A 16,999-nucleotide genomic window follows, 5' to 3' on the forward strand; every position below is an offset into this window, starting at 1 on the left:
AATGCCTGGCTAATTTTTAAAAGCCTGCTGAGACTGCATGAAACCCCATTGCATCGCCCAATCTCAAAATGGTCACTATCAAGAGAAGAGGGTCATAATAATTAATTACATTAATAGATATTATTCATAACACTAACTACAATCTGTACAGCTCCTTACCATTTACAAAGTCTTAGACACACACACACACACACACACACATGCACACCGCAGGCAAACAATCTCACGTGATCTTCACGGCAGCCCTGTGTAGGAGGGAAAGCTGGGACTGGGATTTCCATTTTATGGAGAAAAAAATGTGGCCCAGGGAAGGGGAAAAAAAGGATAAGCTGCTGCAGCTTAAATGGATTTAAGAAGACAGATTATTTTTGCCCCTTCCTTCCTTCCTCTATTCCTTCCTTCCTTCCTTCATCCCCATCAAGCATTTACTGAGCACCTACTGTGTGCCCTGCTCTGTGCAAACACTTATCCCTCAGCAGATAACACTTTTCCAGAGAGCAAGTTCTTGTGTTCCCGAGAGCCGAGTTGAGGGGGGTAGAAGGGATATGGATCCCACTGGCTCCCAGGAACTCAGAACTGAAGATGGGGGCCTCCATGTGTGTCCCTCCTCGGCCAACCCTGCTGAGGAGGGGGCTCCATTATTCTCTCATGAATTCATCTTTTTTTTTTTTTTAAACTCAGGGAAACTGTGACCTCGTTCCAATAGGCACCGCTCCTGGTGGGGCAGCCATGACTTGGGGTGGGTGTCGGGGATAGGAGACTCCTGCTGGCGGCCCCCAAGTCCTTGGCTGTGCTTAGGCCGGGGCCACCTGGCTGGTCTCTGTCTTGGAGGTGGTGGCGGAGACCTCATCGTCGCCCAGAATGTTCTTCCCACAGCAGACTGTGGTGACCATGCAGTTCCGGAACTGGAAGGTGAGGGACTGTGTCAGGGGACCTCGGTCCCTCCAAGGGGGTGGCCTTGGCAAACTGGCATCATCGATGACATTTGCCTCTGACACCTTCCCTGCCTCTACCCCTCAAAACCTCCACTCTCTGGGGGCCACGGTGGCTCAGCAGGCAAGAATGCTCGCCTGCCATGCCAGAAGACCCTGGTTCAATTCCCGGTGACTGCCCATGTTAAAAAACAAAAAAAAACAAAAAAAAAACAAAAAAAACCCCTCCACTCTCCTCTCAAACTTAAACGTCATCCCCCACCCCAGAGATACTAGGAACAAAACCCAAGGGGGCTTTGTCGCTAGTGGAGGAGGGATCTGTCATTCAGTGGTGCCCTCCCCACCCCAAAGGCTTTCGGTTAATCACCGCATTTAATCCTGGGCTTTTGTCATTTTTTGCTGCCTATGGATGAATAAACTGAAGCCCAGAGAGGGGAAGTGACTTGCCTACGATCACACAGCTAGAAAACGCAGAGCTGGGACTTGAACCCAGCAAGTCTAACCCCGGAGACCGTGCTTTCTCCCCACTGCATCATGGACCCTGCAGAGAACCTGCCCTTGTCTGGTACAGGAACACTTTATCCCTTATGGAAGATTTGGCCTCGGAACAAGACTTCTGGCTCCCTGTTGGGCTTTGTGGAAATCCGTGCCAAACCCACTCCTCATTCGGGGGTTAGGGCCCAACTTTTCAAGTGGGGTCCCGGAACTGCCTGACCCATCGCTTCTAGAACTTGAGCAGGCAGCAGAACCCCCGGGGTGGGGGTGGGGCCTCGATAGAGCGCATTCCCAGCCCCGCCCCCGGGGAGTCGGGTGGTGGTGGTGAGCCCGGGCGGAGCCTGGGCGGGGCCTGGGAACCTGCATTTCCAACCCGCGCCCGGGCGGGGCTGCTGACCCGGGACCCGGGCTGCCCCCAGCCCCGGTGCCAAAAGGACGGGGTCCCCCGGCCCCCTGCGCCCGGCCCGGCAGGCGCACCTGCTTGTTCATCACGATGTAAATGACCGGGTTGTAGATGGAGGCGCTCTTGGCGAAGAAGGCGGGGATGGTCATGAAGATGGGGCCAAAGTGGGAGCCCTGGTGGGTGAAGATGTAGAACGCCACGCTGGCGTAGGGCAGCCAGCAGATCAGGAAGGCGATGACCATGATGATGACCATGCGGGTGACCTCCTTCTCGGCCTTCTGGGTGGTGGCGGACTCTTGCTGCTGGGCGGCCGCCTGCGGGGGTGGGGGGGCAGTGGGGGGGCTGGTGTCCGGGCCGCGCCGCAGCCGGGGTGGGGGTGGGGAGAAGAGGGACCGGGCTGGGTGTTGAGCGTGCCCCGCCCCCGGCCCCGGGGCCCACGCACCTCCTTGACCGTGAAGACGAGCTGCCCGTAGCAGAAGAAGATGACGATCATGGGGATGGTGAAGTGGACGATGAACATGTAGATGACGAAGGACTCGTTGTTGACCTCGGGCTTGAGCGTGTAGTAGTCAATCCCGCACGAGCACTGCATCCCCTCCGGGATGTACCTGAGGAGCCCGCCGGGCAGAGGAGCCCCCCGGGTGAGGAGGGGGCGCTGGCCCCACCAGCAGACTTCCAGTCCCGGCTGGGCCGCCCTGAGCCCGCCTCCGCCCCCCGCCCCCCGCCCCCCCCCCCCACCTGGGCCTCATTCTCCTCCTCTGTGAAATGGGAATAAGAACCCCTCGCGGGGTTGGGCAACGGTGGCTCAGCAGGCAGAGTTCTCGGCTGCCATGCTGGAGACCCGGGTTCGATTCCCGGTGTCTGCCCTTGAAAAAAAAACAAAGAACAAGCCAAAAACCCGTCCTTGCGGCTGGGTGATTGTGAGCCCCAAGCCAGCTGAGCAGAGGAGCTCGCCCTGTGTGTCATGTGTCCACTCCGTCCCCTCACCCCCACCCCTGCACCGCCCTGGGAGCCCAGCATCTGCCCCGTGCCATCCTGGAGCAGCACCCAGCGGCCAGGGTGCGAGGCTGTGGGCTGCGCAATGGAGGGGAGAGAGGCAGAGGCCCCCTGGTCTGCACTTGAGGCAGTTGGAGTCTCACTCTAGGAACTGGGTAAGGGTGGTTTCTCTAGGCCCTCTGAGCAGCTCTGGAAAGCAGGAGGCCCCTGGGGCATGTGTTTCGGCCTTTTCAATAATTCTGAGCATGGTGACATTGGAATGACACCAGAAAACCTAGGGCATCTGCTGGCTGAGCCTATGGAGGATGTAAGGGTGCCAGACTGGAGAAGACAAGGAAAGAGGAGGTGGAGATGGGCTGGAGTTTAGCCAGAGCTGAGAAATTGACTCCAGGAAGGGTGAGAGAGGATGAAAGGGAGGCAAGAATGGGATTTTCCCCAAAGCATGGGGAAATGTGGCCTCAGGAGCCACTTCTTTGACCACAAGCCCTAGAGTCATGGTTGTCCAAACTGGTGGCCCCCATCTCGCCCCCGTATGGAGACGGCAGCCTGGAGTGGACCCCATCCCGATCACAGTGTCACCATCTGCACTGAGATGTTTTGGCCTCACTGGTGTTGAGGACCAAGGTCAGAAGGAGCTGCCCATGAGGCCCTGGGCCAAAGAGGATTGCACTTGGCCCGGGGCTTAACTGGGGATTAGGGGCACCACCAAGGTGAAGCCTTGGGGCACCTTAGATTCTCCTTGACACAGGGACTCGGGTACCGGGACCAGTCCTCAAGGCAGCCTGGGGGTCCTCAGGCTTTCCTCCCCCTGCCCAAATCCCTATCCTGGGAGAGAGTTGCCAGGGCAGGCACTTGAGGCAGAGGATATCAAAGCTCGGTGTCTGGAACCAGACCACCTGGGTCTGAAGTCTGGCTGGGGACCCTTCCCTTCTGCTCAGTCCCATTACCTGGACCATCCAACGAGCGGGGGTGCAGCACAGGCCAGGGCCATGACCCACGTGAACGCGACGCCCATGATGGCATGGTTCTCCCCGAAGCGGAAGTTGCTCATGGGCTTACACACCACCACGTACCTCTCGATGGCCAGGACCACCAAGGACCACAGGGCAATTTCACCTGCAAGGCAGCCAGCCAAATTGGTCAGGGCACCACCTATCTGGACCCCACATACCAGTCTGGGGAGGGAGCACTCCTCTCAGGTGGGGAGCACACCTCCCAAGCAGGGAGCATTCATCCCAAATATGGGAGCACTCATCCATGTTTGGGAGCACTCCCAGAAAGATAAACTGAAGCAGGTAGAAGTCTGGACACTGAGAAGAGGAGGGAAGGGGAGGCGGGTGGGGAGGGGGTGGTGGGACCCAGCATGCCAAGAAGGAGTGAGCAGAGCAAATTCAGACACTGTGGAGCCCTTTAGGGAGGTTTAACAGAAGACCACGTCCTTCATGGGGCAAAAGGCAGGGTTCTTTAGTAGAAGGAGTGTAGAGGTGCAGGCTCCCAGTGTAGAGGTGAAGGACACCCCCTTCCCTATCTCTTGCATAGTAGCCTACCCCTTATAGGAAACTGAAATAACCTAAGCATGAGGACCCTCTCCTAGGTGCCATAAAGGATTGGGTAACACTTTTCCCAGAGGAAGAATGAAATAACTTCTTCATTCATGTCACCCCAGGAGCTCAATAGGTAGGGTGGCCGTTTAACTCATCAACTGAACTGGGACATTTCCGAGCATGAAAGGAAACACCACGAACGACTGACTATTCCAAGACGCTTGTAAACTGGAACTGACGCTGCAGAGGGGTGCCCACCTGCCTGGGGGCCCTCTGTCCCGCCCCCATCTTCTGATCCTAGTGAGGGTCAGAGATGAGCATTGAAGGTGACAAACATTCCGACGGTGGCCAGAGCCTGAGAAGAGGGGCAGGCGGCATGCCGGCTGCATGAGGGACAGGCAAAGCAAGGTGGGCAGGGTCATCCCCACCCAACACCCTGGCTTTGTAGCATCTTACCTCTCGCATCCCCTGCTTGCCTGGGCGACATTCCTGACTCAAGACCAGGAAACTGAGGCTCTGCCCTGCCCAGTCTCGTGCCCCTTTCCACACCTCACTTGTCTCATCTGCTAAGTAGATTCCATCATCCCTGCAGGACCCCCGCCAGTTTCCAGTCAAATGAAAGAAAATATTCAAAAGTACCTTTTAAAAGTACAGATTGTCACCCAATTCTAAGGCCCGCCTATGAAAGGGGTTGCTTCAGGTGATGAGCTTCCCGACACAAAAAGCATGTAAGCAAGGCAGAGAGTTTGGTGGGGGGCCCAAGAATCAATGGGCTGGGAAGGGAGTCAGATTACAGGCCAGGGGAGGACTAAGTCTGGCCACCCCTAGCCCCCGGGGTCTGGTGAAGGTGTTCCGAGGGAAGCACAAGGCTTGGTACTCAGAAAACGGCCCGCAGAGCTGCGGAGATGTGGAATCCAGTCTCAGCTCTGCTCCCCACCCCACCCCCGTCCCCGTGTAGACTTCCTCAAGGCTTGACTTGTCCCTGACCCTAGGTTTCTCTGCTGTAAAAAATGCGGCAATTAGCCCCAATGCCAATGAAATAAAGACTGTTGGGTGGCTGTCTTTGTCGTCAGGCAGCCCGGCTTTATCCCTAACAGCTTTTATTGATTGGGTAAACGAGAGCCTCGGCTCATGGTCGGAGAAGACCTCTCTCAGCCGCCACCCCGTGGCCCGAGACGGCCCCAGGGTCCGCTCCCCACCCCTCACCCCGCTGGGGCACCCCGGCCCTTACCGCCTAGGGTGGCAAAGAAGCCCTCCAGATTGCAGCCCGTGGGCCCGAAGATGAAGTAGCCGTGCAGGGAGGTGTAGAGGGTGGTGGTGAAGCCGCCGAAGACCATGAAGAGGTCGGCAATGGCCAGGTTGAGCAGGATGTAGTTGAGGGGCGTGCGCAACTTCTTGTGCTGGATGGTGACATAGAGCGTGAGGAAGTTGATGGGGAAGCCGAGCACGATGAGCAGGAACATGTAGGCGGCCAGCATGGAGAACTGCCACGGCTCGGCCAGGTAGTACTGCGGGTGCTCGAAGGGGCTGCGCACCACGCCGCTCTTGTTGGAGAAGGGCACGTAGAAGTTGGGGCCCTCGGTCCCGTTCATGGCGGCGGCGGCCCAGGAATGCAGCTGAGGCCCGAGCTCGGCCACCCAGGGCTCCGGCTGGACAGCCTCCGGCTTCTGACACCCGCCCCCCCACCCCCCAGGCCCTGATAAAGTGACCTCCCCCCCCCCCACGCTCCGGGCTGAGTCAGCACCTGGGAGATCGGGGCTGTTATTAAGCATATTAATAATCCCCGCACCACCACGGGAGCCTAATTGGCTTCCGAGGTTGGGGTTCCAAGGTGACACCAGGCAGAAGCCTTGGGGTGCGGAGGGGAGGGGCTGGGGGCCTGGGAAAGGGAAACAGGGCCTCCCCTGCCGGCTTGTCTGTCCCTCTGATGGCTCTGGACTGGGTCCCAGGGGACCTTTGGAGCCCCTGCCCGTTTCTCCCTGGCTTGGTGTGAGCTGAGTTCGAGTCTCTCCCTCGCCTGTCCCTTCCTTCCTTCAGTTGCTGCACGGTTCCCCTCTTCCCTGGGCCCTGGCACCAGCTTACCTCAGCAGATTGGGAGCGTGGTGAGGGCAGAAGCTACAGCCTGCCAGCTGTGATGCCCCCAGGGCCAAATGCACAGGAGTTTGTGAAGGCTTTGTTGCATTGAATTGGAATCCACTCACCCATCACTTGATCATTAAACATTTACGTGGTACACAGCGTGGGAAAGGAATGGCCCTGCCTGGAGGGGCTCACAGACCAGGGAGGGCTTGAATGGGGAGAAAATCGGTTGCAGCCCAAGGGGGGTGTGTGTGAGGCCATGGGCACTGGAGGAGGCAGTCAGGGGAGGCCGCGCTTGGGTTCTTGAGGGCCGGGGAGTGGTTAGCTAGATTGCCAAAGGGGCATGCCTGTGCGCAGAGAGGGCTAAGCAGAGGCCTGGGGGCCATACAGGAGCTGAGGGGCAGGGGAAGGGTTGGGGCCAGCTCTGATGGCCCTCGAATGCCAACCCCAAAACTGACTTTATCCGGAGGGCAATGGGGAGTGGGCTGGGCAAATCTGAGGGCTGAGCGAAAGGAGGCTTGAATGCCCAGCACACATGACTTGGAGGGAGTCAGGGCGGATGAGGGGACCAGGAGGGGGTGCCGGAGCTGTGGGGAGGGCACAGGGCCCCTCAGGCATGGTGCTGTGTGCCACAGTCCCAGCAGTGGACGGGGCAGTCTGAGGGCTGCTCCCGGGTGGGGGGTGCACTGTGGAGTGGGGAGAGAATGAGCTTCAGGGACGGACAACTTGGGGGCTGAAGGTGGCAAGTCACCATTTCTCCTTGTTCATAAAAGAGGCGGGTGGTAACACCAGCCAGGAACGTCATGCCAGTTAGATGAGGGACCAATGTGGGGCTCCCGGCAGGCCCCAGCATGTGTGTGTGTATGTGTTGGGGGGTGGGTGTATTTTTATCTTTTCTTTTGTGCATGGCCCAGGAAGCGAACCCGGGTCTCCCACATGACCATGTGGAAGACAAGCATTCTACCACTGAACCACCCGTGAATCCTATGGGAGGGTATTTGACAAATGTTTATCAAGTGCCTACTCTGTTTCAGGGAGACCCAGCAGGGATCAAGCAAGCCCGGCCCTCAGGAGGTTTGCATTTTAGTGGGGGGCCATGAGGAGGCCACAAATAAGTCAGGGAACCAATAAAATTAGGAAATGCTCAGAGAATAACAAGAAAATAAAGCAGAGGCCCTGTAAAGACTCCCCCACCCTTCCACGCGCTGTTTTATAGTGAATAGCTGGGGAAGGTCTACCCCGGAGAGGGCAAGTTTGAGCTGAGAGCTAAACGATGGATGGAGCCAGCATGCTGAGACGGGGGAGCGGGAGGTGGCCAGGCAGAGGAAACCCCACGTCCGAAGGCCCCACGGCAGGAATTGAGCCGGCCAGGGTGAGTGTCCCTGTCCCTAGGCCACCCTCCCCGAAGCCCTCTCACCCGCTCTCTCTTCCCTCCCTGGGACTCCTCCCTCCTCTCTGCTCAGAACAGGGCATCTCCCTTCCCTCCAGCCCACCCAGGCCTGCAGAGGCCTCCCTCATCCGGGCAAGTCGGTGGCCTCCAGGGCTTGTTCCACAGGTGGGTTTGGTGGAATGAGTGCAGCGCGTGGGGTGCCGACCTCCCCCCCGGGGGGAAGGTGATTAGGCCCAGCGCTAATGAGGTCAAAGTGGAAGGTTTGATTCTGATGTGGACCCCGCAGGGTGGGGAGGTGTGAGGGACAGAGGATGAAGGCCTGCCCGGATTTCCCGGGCCCAACCTCCCAGCCTCACGCCAGCCCTCCAGGATCTCAGCACCCAGCTGGGCTCCTTCCTAATGCGCGTGGCGGTTTGGAAGCATTATTTCTGTTCCGCCCATGTGTCTCTTGTGCATCTCCCAGGCTGAGCTCCACCAGGGCCAGCCTGGGTCTGTCTCGTTCACGAGGGGATCCCCAGAGTCCTGTGTGGTGCCTGGCATGGGGCAGGAGCCTCGTGAATATTTTTCCCCACCACTGGAAAGAGATTTGTCTCTTTTGGTCACCTTTGTATCTCCAAAGGCTGGCACATGGTAGGTGTTCAATAAATATTTTTGGATGGGTACACCAAGTCTCGGTTTCTTCCTCTGTAAGAGCATTTACTAGTCCCAACCTCGAGAGGCTATGGGGAGGATTAAAGGCCAAACACGGAAGTAACAGGTGCTCTGTATTCTGCAAAGTATGTTAAAGGACTTTTTTTTTAAATAAAAAATGCTCTTCTTTCTGAGAACAGGCTCCCAGAATGAGCTGGAAGTGTTATTAGAGGTCACTTCTCTGAGCCTCCCGGCTACATCCCACGGTGAGTTGTTGGGTCCCCTGATGCCCCTTCAGTCCATCCTGGTGGCTTTATGAGGCATCCTTGGGCCTGCTCATGCCTCCCCTCTCCCCGACCTGAGCCCCTGATCAAAGATAGCGCTCGGGGACAGATCTGCCAGCTATTCACACTATGGTATAAATGACTACAACAGAACCCAGCTGGGGTGATGGAAAAGGCCCAAAGGCTGGACAGACAGGCCTGGGGCGGACAAATGTCTCTGAGTGACCCTGAGACCCTGTTTCCTCTCTGTTGGCCTCAGTTGGCTGTGACTAGGAAACCTCTGAGCATCCTCACCCACCCACAGGCAGGGCGAGCCTAACCTGCTTTCCTGCTGCCCCACCAGTGCCAGGTTAGGGACGTACACACCTTACAATTAAGGCCTTCTGTCCTCCCCACACCGAGTGTCCTCTGGAAACATGCTGGCATCTGAACTAAGGTTTGGAGATGAGACATAGGCCATGTACCTGGCTTTGGCTCAGCCCCTTCCCTTCCCCTGCCTCAGTTTCCTAGTCTGTAAAATGGGAATAATAATAGCACCTCCCTTGCAGGACTGTTTGCAGTGCTTGGTAAGTACTTGATGAATGTTAGGTGATGCTGTTGTCTCACTGAATCTCCTTGTCTCAGCTCACAGAACACGTCTTTGGAAAGGCCTCTTTTGACCACCCTAAAACCAGCCTCCCCACCTGATCATATTCTGTTTTCTACATGATACTAATTGCCATCAGCAGTTGACTTTCTTATTTTTTGTCTGTCTCCTCTTGGCTGCCCATCTTATTCTAGAATCAGGGCTAGCCCAGCCTGATCACTGCTGCACTGCCAGCTTCCAGCCAACTGAGTGCTCACAAATGTTTGTTGAATGAATGAATAAACATGCCTGGCCCTTGAGAGGTGGGGTCATGCCCTCTGACCACTAAGGTTGATCTCCTCAGCTGGAACTTATCCGAGACAGTTCTGACCCCAAAGCCTGAGCTCTTTCATTTCCCCGGGGTAGGAAGTCCAGAGAGGGGTCCCTGGGCACATTGTTGGCTGAGCCCAGAAACCCAGGCTGGGAGCATGACGAGCTGGGAGAGGTGGGGACCGGGCTCCCCAGGAGGTGGCTGTCTCTGAGCACTTTGCAGGCTTCCCCGAGCCCTGGCACCTTGGGGGGGCCCCAGGTGTGGGGCTCTGACACCGCCCGTGGAGGATTAGGGGCTTAGCTGCAGGCACGCAAATAGCTCTTAAGCCCAGCCTGAAAGGTGCTGCTGGGTCAGCAGCCACCTCCTCCTCCTCGTTTCCCTCCCGTGGCTGAGCCCCACCTGCCTCCATTGTCAAGGCTGAGTTAGGGAGTGAGCTGGAGAGTTAAGGGGGCAATAAAGGAAGGAGAGGAAACTTCTCTCCTACCCTCCTTCCCTTTCTAATCTCAACATCTGCCAAACACCATCTGCAGGTCAGGCCCTGGGCTGGGCAATGGGGACTCTGTGATGAGTCCAACACAGTCCCTTTCCTGGAGGGGCTTCCAGTCTCAGGGGACAGTGGACAAGGGGAAAATAATAACTGTGAGGAGTGGCATTTGCTCCCAGCCCTGAGGCTGTGGGAGCCCCGAGGAGCCAGGGGCAGACGTGAAGGGAGCCAGAAGAGCTCCCCAGAGTGGCTGGCCTGGGAGAAGAGCTTCTGGGCAGTAGAGACAGACCAGGCCGAGGCCCAGAGGGGAAGAATGGCTGGGTGTAGCAGCTGTGAGGCCCTGGGGGGTTGAGGTGGCAGGGAAGAGGGACAGACCAGGGAGTCCGGGTGTTACTGGACTGTAAGAGGCATGTGAGCAGAGGGGTGGGGTGGGGTGTGAGCACTGTCCACTTCGGGAAGATGGTTCTGGAGTCTGGATGGAGGAGTGTGGGGAGTTTCACTGTTGAACGTCTGGCCCAGGGTAGCAGCCCTGTCAGATAATGGCCTCTTTGCTGAGCCTCCTTCCTGCCCCTCCAAGGGCAGGGCTGGCACAAGTGGAAGGTCTGCCTGGTGGTCTCTGCCGTTGGCACACACACCCCGTGACAGGGAAGAGATGTAGCACTGGCCTTGGAGAAGGGACATTGGCCTACCCATGCCAGAGTCACATGGGGCTCCTGGGGAGAGAAGGGAAACTGAGGCCCATTGACACCCACCAGCCAAGGCACGGCTAAATCAGGTCCACCTGGGTCCAGGGCTCCTTCCGAGCCACCAGATCCCACTCTTCCTCACTTTCAGCAATGCTGTGCAGTGCAGAGGACTCGGAGACAAGGGATCCAAATCCCCCCTTGAGCCTCCTTCAAGCCGTATGAGCTCAGAAGCCACTCTTCTGGCTGGGACTCAGTTTCCTCCTTGGTCACCATCGTCGTCTGGCCCCTTTCACAGATGGAGACACTCAGGCACAGAGATCAAGCGTCTGGCACAGCAGGAGCTGCGACCTCAATGTCTGGGCTGAAAGGAGCCTCGCCCAACCCCTCTTTGAGCTTCAGAGAACAAGGAGAGGTTCTAACCTTTCTAGACAGCGGCTGCAGCTGGGTTCATGTCCTGTCGTGGCTCAGTCAACATGAAAAGCGAATGTGGCTACCCTCAATTTCCACAGCTGCAGGGGAACTGGGGTGAGCAGCCCCTCCCTGGAACCCTAGTGAGGATTAAGTACTGCAGGGGAAGTGCTTAGCCCAGGATCTGGCTTCAGTAGATGCTTGTTTTAATGGGATCCCTGGCGATTGCTCTTGAGGCTCAGGTCTTGGCTTTCCTGGGACGGCAGGCCCTGGGCGCAGGTGGGCTCTCATTTCCATGTTCCTTGGATGAGGGGAGGTGAGTGGGTGTCTGGGGCTGGGCCCCCTCCCCTTGCCTCGAGCCAGGGACCATCTGATCTGTCACTGTGATTGACGCCTCTTGGATGGCTGGGGCTGTTTCTTCCCTCGCCTCTCTTTTTCCCAGCCATATGCAAATGATTTCAGTTCAGGCAACGCGCTAATGGAAATCCTAACACATTAATAAATGTTTAGCGAGAGAGGGAGCACGCATGATCCTAAGTAATTAGACACTCCACGGAGGAGTTCTGTTGGCACAACTGTCTGGCTCCCTTTATTTTCCTCTATCACCGCCAAAGAGAGATGCAGAGGGAGGTGGGAGGAGGGGGTGGTCTGCATGTGGGGTGGGTCCGTGGTTCCAGCTCTGGCACCTATCATGGGGTGACCCCTCCCCACAAGCCTCCGTGTCTTTGTGCCTCTGATGGGGACACTGATCCAGCCCTGCCCACTCCCCAGACAAGCTGTGAGGTATCAATATTTAATCATGAGGGATGGCTGTCAGCATGTTCTCTGACAACCCAATTCCCTTTCTCCTGCCTCTCTCTGCGCCCAGGACTTCGTATAAAGTACTGTGTGGCCGGCTCCTGGGCAGTGAGGATGGATGAAGAGCACAGGGCTACAAGGATGGACAGACCTGTCTGGCCACTCAGAGCTGGGGGAGCTCCCTGAACCCCAGTTCCTGCCTCTCCATGTCACCATTGGCTGTAAAGTGGAAATAATAATCCTTCCCTCACAGGGCTGGTGTGAGAATTGAGATGACAGATGAAGTGTGGCTGGCACAGAGGAGGCCCCTGAGGAATGCTAGTGCTGCTCCTTTCCCCAGCTTCTCATCTGCTCTCAGGCCACGCCCTAGAGCTGCTGGGCTGGACCCTGGGATGCTCCAGGAAAGAGATCTCAGCCGCTCGGAGTTTCAGACAGAATCCACAGGCTGGAGGAGCTGGAGTGAAGGGGCACACTCTCAGGGTGGGCTGGGGACCCTCTGTGGGGCTAGGAAAGTGAGGGAGTGACCAGGACAGTGCACAAAAGAAAATGGCAGAAGGTGAGGATGGAGAGTTAGGGACCCAGGTGACGCAGGGACTGACTGAGGAGGCAACAAGTGGCGGCTCCCAGGGCCTGGAGGGGTGGTGGTGTGGGAGAGCCCTCAACGAAGTGACTGGCCACACAGCAGCCTTTATTTAACCTCCTTGCTATCTTCTTCCAAGTCAGTTATCTTATTTTCTTGTTAAGATGGAGTCCCGTTAAACCAAAATAAATAAACAAAAAATAACTGCTTCTCTACCCCTTCCCATAGTTCCTGTCGATTAGATTAAATTTCAAGAGCACACAAATATAATGTTCCTCTCGGATTGAATTAGAAACAGGTGCACTTTTGCATAAGGAAATTAAGTTGCAGACAATACGAAGATTTGCGAAAATACAGACACTGATGAAAATAAGTAGCCCTTTTATTTGTAATTATTGAGGCAATCTGTTCGCAAAGTGTACATGTTAATGGTCTGGCAGATCTGTGGACTCCAGCAGGCTGCCACGAACAACTCAGAGCCGCTTGCAAAGTAACAGATTTTTTTTTCCTTAGAAAATATATGTACATTCTCTTCCCCATCTCCTGGTGCTATTTACAAGGCACGAAATGCCATAAATAGGAATTCGTTCAGTGCTTACACAAGGCCCCTCCTAGCAGTGCAAACTTCATCTGGGCAGAAGTCACATTCTGACAGGTTAACTCTTTCTACTCTGCGCAGGATGGGAGGGGCGGGGCCCATGGGCTGTCAGGGCCCAGGGTCTCCAACCCGCCGGCGGCAGTAGGGGCAGCAGGTGTGCTGGAGCACCAGCAGTTCGTAGTCCTCCGAGTGGAACATCTGCAGAGAGGGAAGGTGGCTGGGTCAGGGCTGAAAACAGCTCGGCCACACCTGTGCCCAGGGCTGGGGAAGGGCATGGGGTGGGGGCAGGGCCCTTTGGGCTGCATGAAGTTCAAAGGCACACAGCACCTCCCGGGTCAAGACAGCAGCACAGAGAGCACTGCACCGCTGGGGAAAGCCTACCAGGACCCAGGTGAGGGGGCGGACGGATCCGGACATGCCCGGGTCTGCCCTTCCCTGCTGGGAGCTGTGGCCCTGGGCACTAGAAAAGGAAGCCGAAAGAAGAAACAGGGCTCCACACGGGAGTGGTGGCAGCGGGTGCCTACCTGGAAGCAGGAGGGGCACATGGTGATGGAGGCGTCGGGTAGGAGAGAGCGGAAGTACTGCCACGGCAGGGGGGGCGGCCAGCGCTTGATGAGGACGTCCCGGCGGCTCATGGCGCGCAGGACTGACCGGCTCACCACCACTGGCACGAACTCCGAGCCGCCTTGCTGGTGGGAAGCGGGTGGGCACCGGCCCTGCTTAGCCCCGGCCACCCACTCCCCTGCACCACAACCCCAGAGGCCCTCTGCCAGCACCCTGACAGGACCCTCCTAGGTCCCCCAGACCCTGCTGGCCCTTCTCCCCAGGGGGCTCCGACAGGGAGCAGGCCCCTCCTCAGGCCCATCTGGAAGCTGCACCGACTTCCTCTGTGGGGAACGGGGCCCCCTGCATCTGCTCCCTCGCTTCAGCACAGCCCTGTCCCCTCCAGTGGCTCTGCTCCCTTACCTGCTCTTCAGGCTGCCATGTCTAAAAGGTGTGGCCAATATTCCTTGGCCACATCCATTAGCTGGGGTCCCCCACGTGCACAGTACCAGGAACCTAAGATGCCCTCCCAGTAGGCCGTGCTTCAGCCATCCCTCAGGTGCTCACCTCAAAGCTCAGCTTTGCCGTGAATGGGTCATCGTCCCCTGTGGAGTCCATGGTCTCATCAAGCCTCAGAGTCTGCGAATCTGGAGAAGTCTGGTCAAGGATGGCATCTGAGAAGAAGCAGGAAACAGGCCACCCCCACCCCAGTGTCTGACCTCTGTGTCCTGGAGCACCATCCAGTTCTCATGCGTGTGTCCCCCTACAGCTCCACAAGAGAAGGGAGGGCTGCACGGGGAACAAGGCAAGGTCTGAGGACCAGGAAGGGAGAGAGGCCATGGAGGGAGCTTTTGTGGAGGGTCCCAGGTTGGGAAAAGAGGAAAGGCTCTGCTGGCCACTGCAGCCCTTCACCCACCTGCTCAAGGACTGCAAGACTTGCATGGTATGGACAAGGACTGAGGGCCTGCTAGCATGGGGATCAGGAACGGTGGAGCCTGCTGGAAAGCAGGGAGTGGAGCTACCCTGGGGAAGGCACCCAGAGCGATAGAAGCCGATGGCCAAGCCAGGTACAGGACAAGGCCACCTGCACACAGTGACAACCCCTAAATAGTTGAATGTGTGTGTGTGGGTGGGTGTGTGGGGTGCAGTAAGCTGGTGCAGTGGACAGGCCTTTTTGTCTTCCTTCTTCAGCAAGCAACTTTCTGGGTTTTCCTCTCAGCTTTGTTTCTCAAAACGTGTCCCAGGCACCAGCAGCATTGATAGCACCTGGGAGCTTGCTAGAAATGCAGCATCTCAGGTCCCGCCCAGAACTTCCAAGCTAGAAGCTGTAGGTTAAGGTGCCCAGGGGGAACATTCCTATGTGGAAGCACAGGAAACCAGGTCCCAGGCCTGGGCAGTCACCAGAGCCCTTCTTCCAGGCCAGAGAATCCGCTGAGGGCTGGCCCCTGGTCCTAGTTGCTCGGGTGACAGCACATCCTGGGGATTTTGCTAAAGCAACTGGAAGGAGAGCGGGTGCTTCTGCTGGGGCTGCCAGGCTGATGGGAAGCAGGGTCCCACTCTTGGAGCTCATCCTCACCACTGTGTTGTTAGGGATGGGCAGGTTCTGCCTGAGAATTGAGGTCACCCAGAAGACAGTAGAGTCAAGGGACCCCCCAAGAAGCTTCCACCCAACGCTAGGTTTTTAAACTCCCTTTCATTTGTCCATTCCCTGAGTGGCGGTTTCTGACACATGTAAAACTGACCTGACTGGAAGAGTTATTGTATATTGTTTGCCACTTTTCAGTTCCTTTTAGGAGCCAGGATGGGTGGAAAGCCCTCAGGTGAAGGAAGCACAGGGAAAGGACCCATGCACTGTCACCATCCTAGGGCTGTGGCTGGGCCCATGGGCACTTGTGGGCCCCTCCTAAGCCTTCAGTGCCCATGCCAGCTCTGGCCCCCACAAGGTCCTCTCCCATCTTTCTTGGGCCACAAGGCTGAGACTCAGTGGTAGCCTCTCACCCCACCCCCAGCTCCCACCCAGTGCCCAGCACCAGCACCAGCTAGCATACTCAGGGCTCCAGCCCAGGGCACAGGATACTGTTGCTTTTGATCTCCTGCCATTTGCTCTCCCGCTTATGCCTTGGGGCCTCCAGATCAATGAGAGCAACGGCCTCTTCGTCAGTGATCCCGTCCTCCAGGTAGAACTCCACAAGGTGCAGCACCTCTGGGGGCCAGGGTTAAGGGGAGGAGGGTGAGGGGGCGGCAGTCTTGTGGGGATGTGGGGCAGCATGTGTGCTGGGGGGCAACCCCAGAGTTCCTTCCCCACCCAGGCAGCCATGGGCTCCCTCTGCCCTCACCTCCCCACCACCATACCCCATAAGCTGATGGGGTCCCCTCTGAGGGAAAAGGAGAGGCCTCCACCCAGCTACTGTAAGGGGCCTTGGAGCCTTCTTTTGACCTCTAAGGAGCTGGGGCTTGAGAGTCATCCCACCCCTGAGACCATGAGCATGTTCCTCCCCCGTGCCTGGGCAGCTGCCTTTTATGCAAAGCCCAGGTCCTGAGAGGTGGGTGCTTTGGGAGTAGGATCAGGCAGTGTGGGCGCCACACCGTCCCCACGGTACACATGCGCACACGCACATTGTGCCCGACAATGCCGGTGAGCAGCGGTGAGACCTGCCAGCCTCTCGCTACCACGGTGCCCCACACGGCCCATCAGAACTCACCATAGGAAGAGGCGGAGAAGACGAAGGGCTGGCGACAGTTGATGCATACGTTGCCCAGGTTGTTGAGCAAAGGGTTGTTGGTGGAGCAGCGATAACATAAGGGTACCAGTTCCTACAAAACCACCAATCCCACAGGTTGCCTGAGAGGGGCAGAACCCGAGGTGGACACACATCTCCTCCCTGACTGGGGGAAGCAAGCTAAGGGGCTGTAGAGGCATCAGAGCCCTGTTCCCTGAGGGCCACTTCCTTCGCAGAAAGGCACCCAAGGTATGAGCCACCATGGCCATCATCTCCGGACCCCTTGCCCACTCTGGGCCTGGGATAAGTATATAACCTGTGCTGTCTCAGTTGTCCTCACAACTATCTGTGAGAAAGCTGTGCTGGGTATTCCATTTGACAGAGGTAGAAACAGGCTCAGAAAGATTCAGACATGGCTGGGGAATAGGGGGGAAATGGGATCGAAACTCAGGTCCATCTGATGCCAAGTTCCTGCCTCGGCTTGGAGGACTGGGTTATGAAAGAGGCAGCAGTTAGTTGGGTTGGGAAGGAGG

The 16,999-nt window shown here is 57.2% G+C and overlaps 2 protein-coding genes across 6 annotated transcripts in view; both read right to left on the bottom strand.

Moving 5' to 3' along the window:
- Positions 1-794: 794 nt before the first annotated feature.
- RHO (rhodopsin) lies at positions 795-5,962 on the bottom strand. Its single transcript, XM_077115095.1, has 5 exons — positions 5,602-5,962; positions 3,774-3,942; positions 2,273-2,438; positions 1,905-2,144; positions 795-905 (listed from the first exon to the last, which is right to left on the bottom strand). The coding sequence occupies exons 1-5, from the start codon at positions 5,960-5,962 to the stop codon at positions 795-797; spliced, it is 1,047 nt and encodes a 348-aa protein (XP_076971210.1).
- Positions 5,963-12,969: 7,007 nt separating this feature from the next.
- The window catches only part of IFT122 (intraflagellar transport 122), a 134,379-nt gene continuing 130,349 nt past the window's right edge, over positions 12,970-16,999 (bottom strand). For all 5 annotated transcript variants that reach the window (XM_077116480.1, XM_077116479.1, XM_077116478.1 and 2 more), the window contains 5 exons: positions 16,449-16,560; positions 15,824-15,949; positions 14,314-14,393; positions 13,728-13,892; positions 12,970-13,401 (listed from right to left, as the gene is read on the bottom strand). In XM_077116480.1, coding sequence (XP_076972595.1) covers positions 13,312-13,401; positions 13,728-13,892; positions 14,314-14,393; positions 15,824-15,949; positions 16,449-16,560 — 573 coding nt within the window. In that variant the 3' untranslated portion in view covers positions 12,970-13,311. The remainder of the gene's footprint in view (positions 13,402-13,727; positions 13,893-14,313; positions 14,394-15,823; positions 15,950-16,448; positions 16,561-16,999) is intronic.

The sequence above is a fragment of the Tamandua tetradactyla genome, chromosome 9, assembly GCF_023851605.1.
Source record: "Tamandua tetradactyla isolate mTamTet1 chromosome 9, mTamTet1.pri, whole genome shotgun sequence".
Lineage (NCBI taxonomy): Eukaryota > Metazoa > Chordata > Mammalia > Pilosa > Myrmecophagidae > Tamandua > Tamandua tetradactyla.

Bases quoted from the DNA above. Each gene is read 5' to 3' on its own strand.
- RHO (XM_077115095.1), bottom strand. From the start codon at position 5,962: ATGAACGGGACCGAGGGCCCCAACTTCTACGTGCCCTTCTCCAACAAG. The intron at 2,439-3,773 runs GTAATGGGACTG...CGGGCTCCTCAG, and splicing joins CCGCTCGTTGGATGGTCCAG to GTACATCCCGGAGGGGATGC. The intron at 2,145-2,272 runs GTGCGTGGGCCC...CCACCCCCGCAG, and splicing joins TCGTCTTCACGGTCAAGGAG to GCGGCCGCCCAGCAGCAAGA.